Here is a 17,278-nt window from a genome sequence, read left to right on the forward strand (position 1 = left end):
TTTTGATCTTCAGACCTTTCTGGGAATTGGAAGAGGTCCACTCTGATTAGAGGGGATAATTGCCTCTACTTAGAATCTACTGATTGTAGATACTGATCACATCTGCAAAATAACCTTTGGGTCAGCACTAGTTAATGACTATTACATAGCTGGGCCTCACCACGGCTGATACATCAAAGTAATCGTAGTCAAGATCACCCTTTGTCAGTTCTGTGCTCGCACTCGTGTTCTGAAACCACACTTCATCTCCAGATAAAGACAGTAACAAAGTCATGCTTCTACTTATTGTAATGCCACTATCTTGCAGTTTTCACGAAAAACATGCTGACCCTTTCCCCAGGAGAGGATGCCAAATCCTTGGGTGATGGTCCCTCTTCTCCTTGATAGCCTGTAATTAAAAGCCTGTGATGTAATGTTAGGTATGATTACATCATCTTATGTTAGACAATAAGGAGACAAGGGAAGAAAACATGTACTACAAGTGTGCGTGTGAATATAGAAACAAAGGCACAACAAAATGAGGAATATTCGTGACAATGACAGTCCTCATTTCTAGAACTGGTCACATGGCTGTAATTGGTTATTTGTAACCCCCATCTTCCACTACCCATTCCATGTCTTCAGTAAGCCCTGCAAATGGTTATAGTTCTCTACATGGTGGGGTGACCCAAAACTTCATTCCTGAAGAGTCACAGCCATTAGGAGTCCTACCTAAATTGGGTGGTAACTTTCCATTGACTTTAATCATAGCGCATGATACGAAGAGACACCCCAACGGATCTCCCGTATTCCAGAAATCTTATCTTCATTGTATAGTGCCGCCCAATTTCCTCTTGATAATCAGGTTGGATCCACCTAGCCAGCAGAACAACTCCCTTCTTTGCCAGTTGATTCAAAAGTAGGAGGACCCCAAAGTGGCCAGGTGGCGATCTTAGTTTCCAGTTTAATGGAATCTGTCTCCTAGTGGAAGCATTATTTCCTCTTGGGGGTTGAACTGTATCCCCCCAAGGTCATGTCCATTCAGAACTTTGGAATGTGAAAGGAGGTCTCTGCAGGTGTAAATACGATGACTGGTGTGCTTATAAGAAGGTCATATAAAGACACCAGAGACACAGAGGGAAGAAAGTCATAAGGTGGAGGCAGAAACAGACACAGCTATGTCAAGGAGCATCAAGAAACTGCTGGCAACCACAAGAAGCCAGGAGAAAGGCATGGAACAGGTTTTCTCCCAGGGACTACAGAAGGGGGAAGTCATCTGCCAACACCTTGATTTCCGACTTCTAGCTACTGGAATTGAGAGAAATTTCTATTGTTTTAAGCCAGTTTGTAGATTTTATTAAGGTAGTTCTAAGAAATGAATACACTCCCTTAGGAAACAAGACCTCTAGAGCAGAGCAGAAGATTGTGGAAAAGAGAAAGTTTTATTCTAATGGATCAGTAGGGTCATAGTGAGTGGTACCACTCCCATTTCTGCCCCCTCCTCTCTGGACCTGTGAATCGTGGCTCTGTGAGAAATAGCACCATAAGGCAACATTGATTAGAGCATATATAGCCTTCTGGAGAAACCTGGCCCAGCCCTGTGGAGTATCGCCACCTAAATATACCACCTGGTTCGGTCCTAGGCACCTTCCTAGAAGAGGCTGCAGACCACATGCCTTCCCTTTAGGCCCATTAGCATTTTTGAAGATCCCAGAAGCCCACAGTAGGATCAAACTGCAGTTTTCAAATTTACTTGACCATGAGCTCATTTTTTGCAATGTTTCTCCTGTGCAACCAGGATTTAAGAAAACATACCTGGGAAAATGCAAACTTAAAAAGCTGCTATGGTTTAAGCTGGTTTTAGATATTTAACTGCTACTTTGTCATGAAGATCCAAACCAGTCATTTTCTAGTATGAATGGTGGTAGGTAGTACGTTATACCACATTTAATAACTCTTGTGGAAGCATTGACATTTCTGCCACATCCCCCACCCATCAGCTGTCTTAAAGCCTTATCTGATGTTTGAAGATTCCTCCCTTTGTCCTGGTGCAGCTTGGGCCAATGTGAACCCTTGTCAGCTGTCTTCAGGAGCATCTTCCTGGAACTATTTTGGGCCATGGAATCTGGAGTTTCACCATCACAAGCTGACCTCACAGCGAGTGGCCCCAGTCCTTCAGAAACATGAGATGGACGCCGCCATCTGTCTGGAGCTCTAGGCACTTTGTCAGATGGTGATGCCCCCTGCCCTGAAAAATCAATGGGCTTTTTTACCCAATACTTGAAAAAGGCCTTAGTATGAGCTGTTCAATGTTTATTTGATGTAAAAGAAGTTTTCAGTAATGATTAATTTAAATGATCACAACCGTGATACTAGAAGTGTTTACTGTGCCAAAAACACCCTGCCCAGGCTTCCATCATTCTGCCTATAACATTATTCATGGGTGAAAAATACACACAACTGTGTTTTTAAGATTAGTCTCAAAATTAATTCTTAAAAGATAAAAATCACAAAAGCAAGCTCAGCTTACAAAAGCCAGTGCTAGATGAGCAGGTGTAATTATCACAGAATTGCCAAGTGGGAGGGAGGTAGTGACTTTTTTTTTTTTTTCAAAGTTGGCTCCACACCCAATGCAGGGGCTTGAACTCATGACCCTGAGATAGAGAGTCCCACACTCTACCGACTGAGCCAGCCGGGTGCCCCAATGCCACTAACTTTAAACCTGGGGAATTCAACTTTGTTGGGTTACCACATAAGCCAGTACTGTTGGAATCAGGGAATGGACAAACACAAGTATATTCTTAGGAACTTAGAACTTTCATGGCCTTACCTTATCATTCTTTATTAGTACAAACAGTTCTTTTATAAAAAGAAGCAGAACATGCAGGTGACTTACAAGTTAGCAACTCAACTGTTGACCATCCCGTGACATGGACACGGAGCAAACTGCTAAAATGACAGGAGTCTCTGCCAGGGTCATTCATAGTAAAACTTTATTGAACAGAAAATCCAGCAAAGGTTTTCACCTCTGCAAAGTTCCCCTTGGTTTAAAGTAAAGCACTGCATTTTAAAAAGCAATTATACATAAGTCTTTCCTAGAAAAGTCCTGCTAAAACATGTCTAGCAATTTCATTGATTATATAAAGTAGTACACTTAGTGTAATTTAAACATTCCAACAGGAATCAAATCGTACCAGCAGAACCATTTCTGCATCTATGATATACCTATGTACAAACACACATGCAGACACACACATCTGAAAAGTTCCTCAGGCATAAACATGCGACACTAATGCCTTCTACTTACAATGCCTATGAAACTACATACAGTATATATTAAAGCTCTTCAGAGAATAAAGACATGAGAAGCCTTGGACATTTTTTGTTCATCAATTTGTATCTTGGCTTCACGTCTTAGTTTCTGCTTTTGCTTTATCACAAAAGCATATCCTCCTCCTTGTTGATTCTTAAATTCTGTGCCATTGCCATGTCCAGGTGAAGAAATCCAGCCGGAGTCAGATGATCCAGTCCATGCCTGTCGAAGCCTCCAGCAGCCAGAAAGCAAGCACCATCAGTTTGCAATGGCTGGGGGGCCTTCTGGAAGGAGAGAAGCAAAGAAAGTCTTGAAGACAAGCCAGGCTGTGCTCATAAATGAAGGGCTGGTCCGCTCGTCGTCTAGTACGTCTCTGTCTGGAGGGAGGCGGCTGGGGTCTTCGATTTCAGCATCAGAGCCTTCCTACAGCATTATAATGAAACACAGTGAGAAAGCCATTAGGATCATGACAAATGCCAAATAATGTAATAATGTTATCAAAGGACAGAGTTAATCCTTGGTCTCATACTCAAGCAATCAGGCAGACAGGACCCAAGGGAATGGTGTCCAAGGCTGGATGGAGTTCTCAGGCCTCACAGCACAACTGCTGGTGACCTTCTCACAGTTTTGAAAATCCCCGGCAGTTAAGTATTAGAACAAATGAAGTAACTACATCTTCATTATTAAACTCATGAGTTAAGTTAACCACTTCATTAAATATGGATATTCTGATTTTGGCAGTATTTTGAGTTAAGAAACTAAAAATGTTCTGTAAACAGATGCAAGGGTGACATTTATATTAAAAAAGAATATCCTTTAGGATTATGGATTAAACTATTCTACAAATCTAGGGAAATCCTCCAGGAAATCTGTTCTATGAGACATGCTTATCTTCCTAAGGTTTAATTCCAGTAACTATCCATTAGCAGTTTCCATGGTATAACACATCATTATAGGCCTCTGAATGCTCAAAATAGTGAGTTTAAAAAACATTATTTACATTTGCCAAAATGCAAATTGCCAGAAGACTAAAATACCTGATGGATTTTATGGCATACTCAATGTGTTTTAAAAACAGCTACTGCTCGGGGTGCCTGGGTAGCTCAGTCAGTTAAACATTTGACTCGTAGTTTCTGCTCAGGTCACAATCTCAGGGTTCTGGGATTGAGCCCCGTGCTGGGCTCTGCTCTCTGTGCAGGCAGTCTGCTTGAGAGTCTTTCTACCCTTCTCTCTCTCCCTACCCCCCACCTGCTTGCACGCATGCATGCTCTTGTTCACTCTCAAAATAAATCTTATAAAAAAACCAAAAACCAAATTTGAAAAAATCTTGAAACTTCAGCCTAAGGAAATGGTAAACTATGAGGCTAAATAAACGTTAAGGATTTGAGAGTCTGGCATTTCACACAAAGCTTGCTGGGTCCCCCGGAGCTCCTTACCTGTAAGTTGTTGTTGGGGTCCTGATTCACAGCTTCATGAGGACCATCGTTTGGGAAGTTCTGAACTGGCCTCTGTCTAAATGGAAACCACCCAACATGATGCCTTCAAAGGAAGCACATAAAAGTTCATCTTAGCTAATCACAGTGAAATTTGTACAAGAATTTAAGGGGCTTCTTGATTAGATAAGGTCCCCCTTGCTCTCCTCTACTCACAGCAGTGCTCTCATTAAAAGCTCACAGGCCCATCTGCAGAGACTTCCTTCCTCACCATCTCCTAGACTTCCTCACCGGCCTATCAGCTTCTTCAGGGTTACTATGAGGACTGTTTCATTCAGCACAGCATGCCCCTCAACATTAACAGCACCCAGAATACAGTTTAAGTGCTCTTGCTGATCCCGAACTAAACTTCACACTTGCTGAACCCTGAGCAGGGGGTGAGGGAGGGATACATACACACATGCACACAGAGCTGGGATTATAATATCTAATAACCTACATAAAAAATAAGACCTAAATTTGGTCACAAATATGATTCTAGAGACTAAAAAACTTAAAAGTGTTGCTAAAATTTTATTTGGAAAATCCAATTAACTCTAAGTCTTATAGCAAATGTGACAAAATATTAACAATGATTAATTCTGGATATAAGAGTAATTATTATATTATTCAAATATTGTTCTCTTAAGATTTTTAAAACTAAAATAAAAATCCATTTTCACTCTATAGCAAAAATTTGTCAGTTATGACCACAAAGAAGACATATCACTCCAGGCGAGGGTTTCTCAGCTTTGGCACTCCTGACATATAGGGCCGGATATTTACTGTGGGGCTGTCCTGTGCATTCTAGGATGTCTAGCAGCAGGTCTGGCCTCTACCTACTAGATGCCAGGAGGACTGCCCCTCCAGCTTTGACAGTCCAAAGTGTCACATCCTAGGAGTACAAAATCATCCTGATTGAGAAGCACTACTCTGAGTCAAGGATAAAGCCAATGTCAGGTCTGTAAAGGTTCAGAGCTTTGCGTGGCCCTTGAGAGCTGTGCTGCTGTAAGTGCCTGACCTTTAGTCCTGGGAGGCAGCAACTACAGACTGATAAACTTTCAAAACAAATACAATTTTCCCTTTCATGGCTTAGAATGACCTTATTATTGTGGTTCATGAGCCTGGCAGGGACCTTACCCAGAAGAAAACAGAACGTTCTTCTTGCATTAACATACAATTAATGTGTTCTCAGCAGTGCCCAATGAGGCTGTCAATTCTTTGCACTGAAGGTGCCAGAATAATATGCTATTAAATACACTTCCACAGAGACACCTGGGTGGCTCAGTCGGTTCAGCGTTCAACTCTTGATTTCATCTCAAGTCATGATCTCAGGGTCATGAGATTGAGCCCTACATCGGGCTCTGCACTAGGCATGGAGCCTGCTTAAGACTCTCTCTCTGCCCCTCCTGCTCTCACTCTCTCCCTAAATACTAAATAAAATCTTAAAACAAAAACACACTCCCATAAATAATGACTACGACAGCTCAAAAAAAGAGAAAAATCTGTACTTGGTTTGAGCCACCATGCCGCACTAATCTGTAGTAAAGGGGAAAAAGGAAAGCAAAATCATCTGCTTACAAGTACATAACGACGGTGGCCCCCATGACCATGAGGAACCTGCTCAGGGAGGAGTAGAAGTAGAGGATACTGAGAAAAACGGAAAATGTGGCTGCTGAATAGGTCCAATCCAACCAATCTCGATTTATTTCATCATCTTCTTCCACAATAGGGCCACCTTGTGCATTCATCCGCAAATTTTGATTGGCCCCAGGATTAACCACCACTGGAGGAGCAGCGTTCTGATTGGCTGGCTGGTTCTCTGCTGGAAACTGGTTGTGAATAGGGGCTGGAGCAGGTGCAGAGACTACAGGTATCTCTTGTGCACTTGGTGAGGGGACAAAAGCCCCTGATGCAGCAGTGGCAGCTAAACTAAAATAAAATCAACAGAGGCAGATACTGTTGAGAGCAAAGCACTGTGAAGACTGTGCTTCTCATAGTCTTAGTTACAAAGGGTCTTTTACTGTTAAGAATTGTAAGTAGGTACATGAAAAACTTAGTGAAGAATTTCTTCACTATAATTGAATCTATAAATGTCTCTTCTGCTCCTGAGAGAGCCACATGGCAAATTTCATCTGTAGTTAAAAATATAAACCACAGAAGTATGGTACAGTAGCAAATTCAACTTTTCACAAAACCAAAGATACCTTGTATTAAAAAGGAAGTAATTGATTCTAAGTGAAGTCATCAAACTACGTACAGACACAAGCCCCCCCGAATTAATACACAAATTAGGTAGCAGTTAGGATGTATATTCTCCTCCACCCCCCGGACCAGACAGAGCAGGGTTCTGCACACACTGAGGATACCCTCCCCCATCCATCCCCAGTGTGGCTGCCCCCAGCAGGACAGGAAGGACTCACTATTGCATGTAGTACTGCCGGGCGTAGATCTGCTGGAACCAGGAGAGCTGCAGCCAACCATAGGTTGTGTAGCCCGAGAAACCAGGCCCCAGGCCTTGGAATGCTGGCTGGGCAGCTTCAGGTCTATGAAAGATTTTTTTAAAACACTCATTTTGACTTGGTTTAGTATGAATAAATGAAAGGTCTAAATTATAATTAGGACTTCAAAGAGAGAGGCTTTATGATAGTTGCAGGCAGATTACTTTGTGATGTCCTGTGTCATACCAGCATAGGAAGTGCTGACAGAGCCCTACCACCATGGTCCAGGTCCCAAAGGGGCACAAAGGTCACTGCGTCATTACTAGGATGTAGAAACCAGCTGGACCCTTTCAGGCTAGGTGGATCCTCACCCCCAGTCTCCATTTGCTGAGTGTCACTGCAGCTCTCAACCCACAGCTTATCCTTCAAAGAGCAGCTCTAAAAAGCCACATCTCTCTCAAAGCCTTTCCTAAAGAAAACTATCCCCTCTCCCGCCACCCGTTTCTCCCCACCCCTAAATCTGAGCTACACGGGGGTCAGAGTTATGTGCTTATGTGGCCTCACTCACATGTGCTTGCTGACACTGTGCCCTGTACAGGCTGGGCTGTTAGCTCACCAGATCCCCAACAACCTTGTGGGGAGGGGGCATTCCCCTCCATTTCACAGAAGGGAGCCTGAATACAGCTCAGGGAAGACAAGGGATTTGCACAAAGTCACTGAGCTAAATAGCAGGGCTGGGTTTGAGACCTGTTTTGACACCAAAATCCTGTTTTTTAAATAGCCTAGGGCAGAGCCTAGGGTGTCATCTTTGGCTTTGTGTCCCTGACACAGTGAACTCCTTTGGCAGCAGTTCACAAAATTGAAACCAAAAGTACTGTGGAAAGATTGGGAACTGGTTATATAACCAGCTCTGCTGGTTACCTCCCAACCTTAAAGTTATGTGTATTGGCTGTTCAATAAATTCTATGTTGAATAAAATCACTGTTTTTCGTTTTGTTCTAAGATTTATTCATCACAGAGCAAAAGAGAGAGACAGCACAAAAAGGGGGAGCAGCAGGCAGGAGGAGGAGCAGGCCCTCCTGAGCAGGGAGGCCAATGTGGGACCTCATCCCGGGACCCTGGGATCATGACCTGAGCTGAAGGCAGATGGCTGATCAACTGAGCCACCCAGGCCTCCCTAAAATCGACAAGTTTTATCAAGGTAAAATTCATATACATATGGGCCACAAATTTCAAGTTGTATAGCTTGAATAAGGGAAGCAATTTTAAGTGTTTCTATCCAATTATCCAATCTATATATGGATAGTCTTTTTTTAAGTCGGCTCCATGCCCAGCGTGGAGCCCAATATTGGGCTCAATCTCATGACCCTGAGATCAAGACCTGAACTGAGATCAAGAGTTAAGAAGCTCAACTGACTGACCTACCTATGTGCCCTTATGCTGACAATCTTTTAACCAAATTCCCTACCCAGAGTGTTTTTAAAATGGTATTCCAATCAAGTAAGTCTTGGTATGATATCATTTTTGATCATTTAAAAATATTACAGCTCAAGGCAATGAGAGGATAACAAAGTGCTTTTGTAACTCTGATGAGGACATGCATTGTAGATAGTCAAGGTAACTAAGGTTTTACTCAAGTATGTAGGGGTGAACTGACATGATGTCTAGGAATTACTTTTAGACACTTCAGAAAGGAAAAAGCAAAGGAGGAGTAGATAAAACAAGCATAACAAAACTGTGATCACTGGGGCGCCTGGGTGGCTCAGTGGGTTAAGCCGCTGCCTTCGGCTCAGGTCAGATCTCAGGGTCCTGGGATCGAGTCCCGCATCGGGCTCTCTGCTCAGCAGGGAGCCTACTTCCTCCTCTCTCTCTCTCTGCCTGCCTCTCTGCCTACTTGTGATCTCTCTCTCTGTCAAATAAATAAATAAAATCTTAAAAAAAAAAAAAACTGTGATCATTATTATTGGGCTCAGATGATGGCTGTGTGAAGATTCACTACTCCATTCCCTCTGCTTTTGTATTTGAAATTTCCGTTACGGAGGAAAAAAAAAAAAAACAACTCATCATTCCTCAAATACCTGACTCTGTCAAAATGAAATATTAAAAACTACCAGGAAAAGGAAACCAGGGGAATTTAGGGGCTATACAATTCTAACTTGTAATTATTATTTTTTCTCCTAAGAACTTTTGTAAGAGGAGGTCCCAAGAGCTATGAAATCCAAACATCAGAGCATTTAATCACTCCTGACTTTTGCTCTAAAGAAAAGACCTTTTTGGGATGCCTGGGTGGCTCAGTTGGTTAAATGGCTGCCTTCGGCTCAGGTCATGATCCTGGGATCAAGTCCCACATCTGGCTCCTTGCTCAGCAGGGAGCCTGCCTCTCCCTCTGCCTGCTGCTCCCCCTGCTTATACTCGGACAAGTAAACAAAATCTTAAAAACAAAAAGAAAAAAAAAATGTCTAAAGAAAAGACCTTTTTTCTCCAGTACTGCCAACTCAGTCCTTGGCACAGCATTTCTCAAACAATCTTTTCATCTTTTGTCACTCTTTGTTATGATAGACAAAGCACAGAGCCACTCAGCAAAGCAGCTGTGAGATGCTTACACCAGCTGTTGTCTCTAAAGCAGAACTAAGTCCCAGTCATGAAGTCAGCACAATGCAAAGCACACCCATGTGGGAGGTGAAATACCTACATTTCGACATGTGGATCCCCATATACTTATATGTTCTTAAAAGGCTCTCTATATTAAGAAGAGTTATACATGAAAGTGAAGCCCTTAAAAAAACAAAATTTTGTACATTTTCAAGTTCTTGACTGTAACTATAAGCATACTTTATTTTTAAAACTGATGCAAATGATGCCCATCCACATAGTATAAACCTGGTTCTCTATTCTAATACTCACCTTGACATACTCTCCCAACCAGAGGGAGAAAGGTTCCGAAGAACCTCCCTCTGCCTTAAGCTATCACCTGAGGAATCCCCAGGATACTGTCCCTGATGGAGACCAGCAGGCTGCTCTGTGGATTCAGCGACCTAAGGAAGTGCAAGATCAATATTAGAACAAAGGATCTGATGCAACTGTCTGCAACCAAACTAAAAGGATTTTTTTGCTGTGAATGGCTTCTGTCCCTCACCCCACCTCTGAACTTAACAAAATTAAACAGATGCAGTGTTACATAAAAAAAATTCTGAAATTTGTCAATCCAATTTCAATCTATATTTTAAAAGTCCTTATTTTTTCCTAGAGTAACTATGCTGTAATTTCATTAAAATCTTCCAACGAGGGGCGCCTGGGTGGCTCAGTGGGTTAAGCCACTGCCTTCGGCTCAGGTCATGATCTCAGGGTCCTGGGATCGAGCCCCGCATGGGGCTCTCTGCTCAGCAGGGAGCCTGCTTCCCTCTCTCTCTCTGCCTGCCTCTCCATCTACTTGTGATTTCTCTCTGTCAAATAAATAAAATCTTTAAAAAAAAAAAAAAATCTTCCAACGAAGTTATCATTGGTCAGAAAGAATTCTGATAATGTTCTACAAATCTTACGGTGCTAAATTTACTAAATCAAGAAATAAAACCTGACCAACAAGATTTGTAAGTACAACCTAGCCAGCAACCTAAAGGAAAGAAATTTCCTATACTGTGTTCAGATGTTTCAGGAAACAGAGTCATAATCCTAATTTAGAATGTGTCATTACATTAGAATATCCTTACTATATATTCAATCAACACTGTGAAATAAAAAATAACTGATTTTGGCCATCAAACGTAAGTAAGTCTTTAGATATCACTTGATATTAGGAATTAGTGATTCTTTAGAAGAAGCTTATTATGTGCTAAAGTCAATAAAAACCCATTTTAGAGTGCCTTGTTGGATATACCGCTACTGAAGGTCAAATCATATCCCAGAAGATAGTGTAACGTAGAAGTCTACTTTCCACTGTACCACTAATGGTATAGTCTACTACTGTAGTAACAAACATACACTTGTACTGGTAAGTTTCTAATTCCTGATTCTTACTGGGGAGGAAACAAACTATTACTTGATAAAAGGCAATAAAATCTCAAGTTTTCTCCAACTCCCTTTATTTCTACCATGAGAGTCTGAATTGACAGAGACTGTCATAATCTTGAAAAAGCAGACATACCTTTGCACTGGTTTCTGACATTTTTGAAGGACCCTTCACACTGCACACCAAATGCAAAACATGCCGTTTTTCCTGCTAAAAATAATAAGGAGGTACCTTAGGACCTGAATTCGACCTGGTAAGCACTTAAAAAACATTCAAAAGTTAAGGTGTAAATGATGTACCTTTGGAAGCAAGTCCTTGAGACACTGGTGATCCAACAACAGCTTCCCAGAATAAATCAACCTCTGGTCCTCTGGACGCTAGTCAGGGAAAGAAAGAGTAGCACAGGTCAGCATTTAGCTCCCACAAGTTCCCAAACACAGAAGAAACTTCTATACAAATAACTTGAATATGGGTCTTTTTTTCCCCCTAGAATCACAGGAAAGCATTTTTTCAAAAGTCTCAAAGACAAAGCTCTTTTTTAGAAAGTGGTGAACTTTGAATTTCTAACCTGCAAATAAATTTACGATGACAAATTTATCTCCAGTCCACAAAACCTATGGTGACCTATCTGACTTATAAATTCCCAAGGAAATTCTTTTCTGCCACTAAAAACACAGATTATAGAGAAAACACAAGTTGTAGAGAAAACTCAAAGTACTCCCAAGCAAGGTCAGCCTTCACCAAAATCACCTAGTATTGTCCTAAGATAACATAAAGCAATTCTAAACTAAGTTCTCAAAGAGACTTTTACCTACAAATGCAGGTATAGGGGAGATGGTGTGTAGGTAGTACTTCTTACAACCCTGTGAGATTTAGTATCCCTGTTTGAAGGGAGGAAAAGTCTGAAACTGACTTGTCTAAGGTCATCTACTCTGGAAGAGTTAAAGATTCCAACCTCTCTTCTCCTTCCCAATGATTTCAAAACCACAGGGACCCTCCACACTTTTCATACAAATCTCACTTTTAAAATCTATTTTTAATTCCTTTAAAAATCATACTTAAAACTAATAGCCTCAAATGATATATACCAAAGCCAGTACACTGGAGATCATCAACCAATGCCAAAAAAAACTACTATGCAAAATTTGGAATAAAGCTGTTCCTGCCAAGTAGCTGGAGATTATGAACTGCTTAAAACAATCAAAACAATAATTGCATCTACTTATCTGTATAAAATCAGGACTTTTTGACACTATGCACCTCAAACTACAGAACCTAATCGGATATTGTGTTCACCACTGTTCTGATTGACTTTACAGGTAATGCTACACACATAATTTTGTAAAATGTTACCTCAGAGGCGGGGTCCTCCATTACATTAAAAAGTTCCATACTAGTAAAGGTTTGAAAACCATAGCTGCCTGTGGTTTTTAATTAATTTATTTTTGTTAAATGTTTATTTATTTGACAGAGATCACAAGTAGGCAGAGAGGCAGGCAGAGGGAGGGGAAGCAGGCTCCCTGCCTAGCAGAGAGCCTAATGTGGGGCTCGTTCGAGGACCCTGAGATCATGACATGAACTGAAGGCAGAGGCTTAACCCACTGAGCCACCCAGGCGCCCTTGTGGTTTTCCTTCTAAAGGCCTGAAATGACATTCTATGTCTTCACTCAGAAGGCTGATTTGAAAAAATTAAATATGTTATACAACTATATGAAAGCATATAACAACTATACATGAAAGTACACAAACTATATAAAAGTAAGATTTCTCAGCTTAGAAACCAAATGATGAGTGCTCTCCTGCCATAATTTTTAAGCACAAATTTACACACCTGAGGTGTCTTTTCTTTGGGTCTTCAGACTTACTAATAGGAGTGATGTTTGTCACCCAAGGAAGCCCTTAAGGAAAGCTCTCCTCCAAAACACTGCCTTTACCAAATGATGCCACTAGCGACGACTACACCTACGTACCTAAGAGCCATTCTCACAGCAACACGGCCACCTAGTTTCTCGGAAGCAGCTGCGGTGAAACTACCAACAGTCCCAAGTGGTATGCTAAAGGAATGAAAGCTTATTAAGTAAATAAGCAAAATTCAAAAGAACTCAGAAGGAAAATACTTCTACCTTCCCTACTGAACGAGAAGGAACAAAAAGAACCTAACCCCTAAGCTATGACACACAGCAACTTTTCAGATAAGGAGGAACAGTTCCACAGTCTTTTTCGGCCCAATGTCTCCTCCTGCCTGAGCGAGAATTACACTTGTGGGCAGTAAGGCACACTGCTGACACTTACATAATATCAGGGTAGAAAGTAAATACAGGAAGGATGCAGCCGCCTCCATCACGTGGTGGGGACGGAGGGCGGTGCTAAGGGTGATGTTGACAGATGTGTCCACCAAAACAAAGCGAGGAAGTCTGTAATTGAGGGGCCAAAGTCCTAACACCCAGGCTCAGGGAGGTTCTTTGCTGCCTGCTTCCCCTTCCAGAACACTCTACCCAGAAAGCGCGCCGGGCTCCTCCCCGGGACTCAGCAAAGACTACGCAGTCCGGCGCGGCAGGGAGGGGCCCAGGGCGGAAGGTGGACAGGGAGGGGAAAAGCCACGTCTCGCTCCTGGGTGTGGGACCTTAAGCACACACTCCCTGGGCCCTCACCCTTAACCACCCGCCCGGGGCCGGCCCCTGCCTCCTCCGCTCCACACTGAGACGCAGCATTCAGAAAATCCACTTCATCCAGTGGATGGAATCCTAATGCGGAACGCCTAGTTGCACTATCCTTTCGGGGAAACTGAGGCTGGGTGGGTGCACTGACTCACCCAAGGTCAAAGTGCTGTCTCAGCGGCTTGGCTAAGGCCGGAAGCCAGACCTAGGGGTCGGGGCAGTGGCCTGGGAGGTGGGCTGGAGGGGGGCAGTCTTAGGGCCGGGACCACGAGAGGCGAGGTGACAGGGGAAGGCGGCCCGTCGGGAAGGCGGAGCGATGGCGGCCTAGGACGTGGAAGTGACGGCCATTGCGCCCGGCGGCGCGGCGCCTACCCCGGCAGAGCAGGGCAAGACCCCAGCCCTGGGGAAGTGACCTGGTGAGGAACAGCCCGTTTGGGGAGGGCTGGCGAAGCGAGAAGCTGTCAGGGAAGGGGTGGCGGACGCGAGGCGGGCCGAGGGGATGACAGCCGGGGCGGGAGGCGGTGGCCGCGGAAGTCGGGGGCCCCTCTCACCGGGCGCTCGGGGTAGACGCGGCTCAGGTGGGCCTTCAGGCGGCCCACGCTCCAGCTGCGGTCGCCGCTCAGCTCCAAGTCGCGGTGGCGCTGGTTGGGGCTCTTCACCAGGAGCGTGACGGGCTCAGGCTCGGGTTCGGGGTCGACCTCCATGTCGGCTGTGCTGTGGGTTCCGAAGAGCTCCGAGATGCCAGGCAAGCGGCGTCACTGCCGCCCACAAACTCTGCAACGACAGTTCGCGTTTCTGGGGCGCGCGCCCCCGCGCTCAGGCTCCTTTTATAGGCACCTCGCGCCTGGGCTCTGCGGCGAGAACACTCTGTGGCCGCCGCCCATTGGCTGAGGCGGAGGTCACGGCCCTAACGTGGCCCAATCGGCGCCGGGATCCGTGGGCGGAGGGCGGGCCGAGCACGTGGTCGCGGGCTGATGCAACCCGTCGCCCTTGCGTCACCCGGAGTCCTGGCTGCGGCCCCGGAACCCGGGTTCGGCGGCCATGTTTGGGTGCGCTGCTGCTCGTTGGGGCGCTGAGGCCCTGACGGAGCTGGGGTGCGCCCTAACTCGGGTTGCTACAGGCGCCTCGAGGAGGGTCAGGCCGGAAGACCCCCGGCCTGGCGGCTTCTGCAAATTGTGCCCTCACAAAGCAGCTCTCCCCGCCCCTTTTGACACCACGCGCCAGGGTGCACTTCTCCTTTCCCTTCCCCGTGGGCGGCCCAGGACGTCAGGCCCCACAGCCTGCCCTACGGTGGTGGCCTCCCATGCCTACACCGACCCCAGCCCAAAGAACAGCTCGGTGGACTCCGTTTGCGAATTCACCCGGAAGGTCGGCCTTAGCAGGGCAAGGAAGAAATGGGGCGGGTTCCTCCTGGGGCCAAGGACAGAGGCTTCCCACCGGCTGTTGCCACTTCATCTGTGGCCTCAGACGTGAACGTTGCACCCTCAAGTATGGGGCATCACCTCTATGACTGGCAAACGAACCACACAGTCCAGCTTAGGCTGGGAGACCCTCACAAAGGGCTTCGCTTTATAGGATGCTGACCCGTACTTTCAATTGGGGCTGAGACCAGGAGGGGAAGGTTCTCAGTTCTCTAAAAGGTATCTCTGATGTAGAAAATCTTATTCCCTCCCCTCTGTAGGAAGGAGGAAAAAAAAAAAAAAAGACATGAAAAACAAAACTGATATTGTGCAGGCTCCATCCTTGGCCCAATCCTGCTGGGACATTTGTTTATCCAGGTGTCAGGAGCTTGGCAAGGGCAAGGGCAGGAGGCTAAGGGGAGGAGCCTGGTCTGGTTAGTGGGTGTAGTACTGCAAACTGGGTGGCTTGAAGGACAGAAATGGATTATCTCAGTTCTGGAGGCTAGAAGTCTGACATCAAAGTGTTGGGCAGGGTTTGTTCCTTCTGGGGGCTTTGAGAGAGAGTCCTGTTCAATACCACTCTCTTAGCTTCTGGTAGTTGGCCTGGATCTTTGGAGTTCTGGGGTGCGTAGCTGCATCATCCCATCTCTGCCTTCACCATCACGATCACGATGTGCACATGCCTTCACATCATTTTCCCTTCCATGCATGTCCATCTCTGTGTGCCAATCCCCCCCACCCAAAATCTTAAAAAAATAAAAAAGATTTTTATTTATTTAGGAGAGACAGTGCACAAGCAGAAGGTGGGGCACACGAGGGGAGGGAGAGAGAGAATCTCAAGCCGACTCCACCTGCCCAGTGTAGAGCCTAAGCAGGGTAGGGGGCTCAATCCCATGTGCCTGAGATCATGATCTGAGCCAAAATCGAGAGTGATATGCTCCACTGACTGAGCCACCGGGGCACCCCCACCCCACTCTTTTTATAAGGACACCAAGTCATGCTAGGTTAGGGTCTATCCTGCTGACTTCATCTTAGTCTGATCATGTGCAAAGACCACATTTCCAAATACAGTCCCATTCACAGGTACTGGGGGTCAGGATTTCAACATCTTTTTACACATTCAATCCATACCATCCTTAATGTAACACAGAACTAGGGTGGCTTCTTTTTCAGCAGTCTTTATGTTAAGAAGTGGGGTGGAGGGCTTTAGACAGAAATTGTCCCCATGCCCAGCTTTCAGTGATTGGATTTTGTCTGCTGAGGGGGGGCTCTGTCGCTTTTCATCGGGGCTGGTTCCACAGGTGTGGGACCTGTGCAGTCACATGGAACTCCACTCTTGGTTTAATGCTCTGCTGTTACCATCTAAAATTCTTAATAAATTTTGAAAAAGAAGGTTTGCGTTTTCATTGGTCCTCACAAATGAGGTAGCTGGTCCTGCTTTCATAAATAAGATGGAAGAAAATGACTGATTATGATCTGGTGGTCTTGGAACTAGCTAGAAGCTGGCCAGTGGGGCCAGGCCTATTAAAACAAGCAGAAACCTTAAAGGAGGCAGCCAGGCAGGAGATAATGGCTTTATTGGGAAATTAAGTATGCCCCATGGCGTGGTTTCCTCTAGCTCATGGTGACAAGCATCAAGACGCTTTAAGATAGCTCATCCACTTCCAACAATAAGAAAGTAAAGGGGTTGTGTTTTTTTCCTTAGGGAAGAGGCAATCTAATTTCTGTGAGTCCATTTTATCTCCCAGTAAGAGCTCCTTTTAAAGGACTCTGGTGATTCTGCCTATAGCATATTTAGAAAAAACATTAAATTCAAGTCCACAAACATGCCAGGAATAGAAAGGTAAACATGGAGTGACCCTATTCTCAGTAACCTCACAAAGATAATGGCGGGTGATAAGACAATACAAAAATACAGAAATAGAGAACAACCCAGAAGTCTCCCACATTTCTGAAGGACTTGTGATTACACTGAGGGATTCCATAGCACCAGGAGAAGAGGGGGTAGTC

General features: G+C 44.7%; 1 protein-coding gene across 2 annotated transcripts; it reads right to left on the reverse strand.

The window, feature by feature from the left end:
• Positions 1–2,950: 2,950 nt before the first annotated feature.
• Positions 2,951–15,411, reverse strand: HERPUD1 (homocysteine inducible ER protein with ubiquitin like domain 1). Of its 2 annotated transcripts, none has more exons than XM_082712501.1 (8): positions 14,420–15,411; positions 11,511–11,588; positions 11,347–11,421; positions 10,110–10,240; positions 7,188–7,310; positions 6,346–6,696; positions 4,729–4,831; positions 2,951–3,715 (listed from the first exon to the last, which is right to left on the reverse strand). In XM_082712501.1, exons 1-8 carry the CDS (start codon positions 14,570–14,572, stop codon positions 3,551–3,553), a joined length of 1,179 nt encoding a protein of 392 aa, XP_082568627.1. In that variant the 5' UTR covers positions 14,573–15,411; the 3' UTR covers positions 2,951–3,550. The 2 variants fall into 2 exon arrangements, with proteins under 2 accessions (XP_082568627.1, XP_082568628.1); XM_082712502.1 differs by having other exon boundaries at positions 11,347–11,418; positions 14,420–15,080.
• Between the last annotated feature and the right edge of the window lie 1,867 nt (positions 15,412–17,278).

Source organism: Mustela nivalis (assembly GCF_964662115.1).
Source record: "Mustela nivalis genome assembly, chromosome: 18".
NCBI lineage: Eukaryota > Metazoa > Chordata > Mammalia > Carnivora > Mustelidae > Mustela > Mustela nivalis.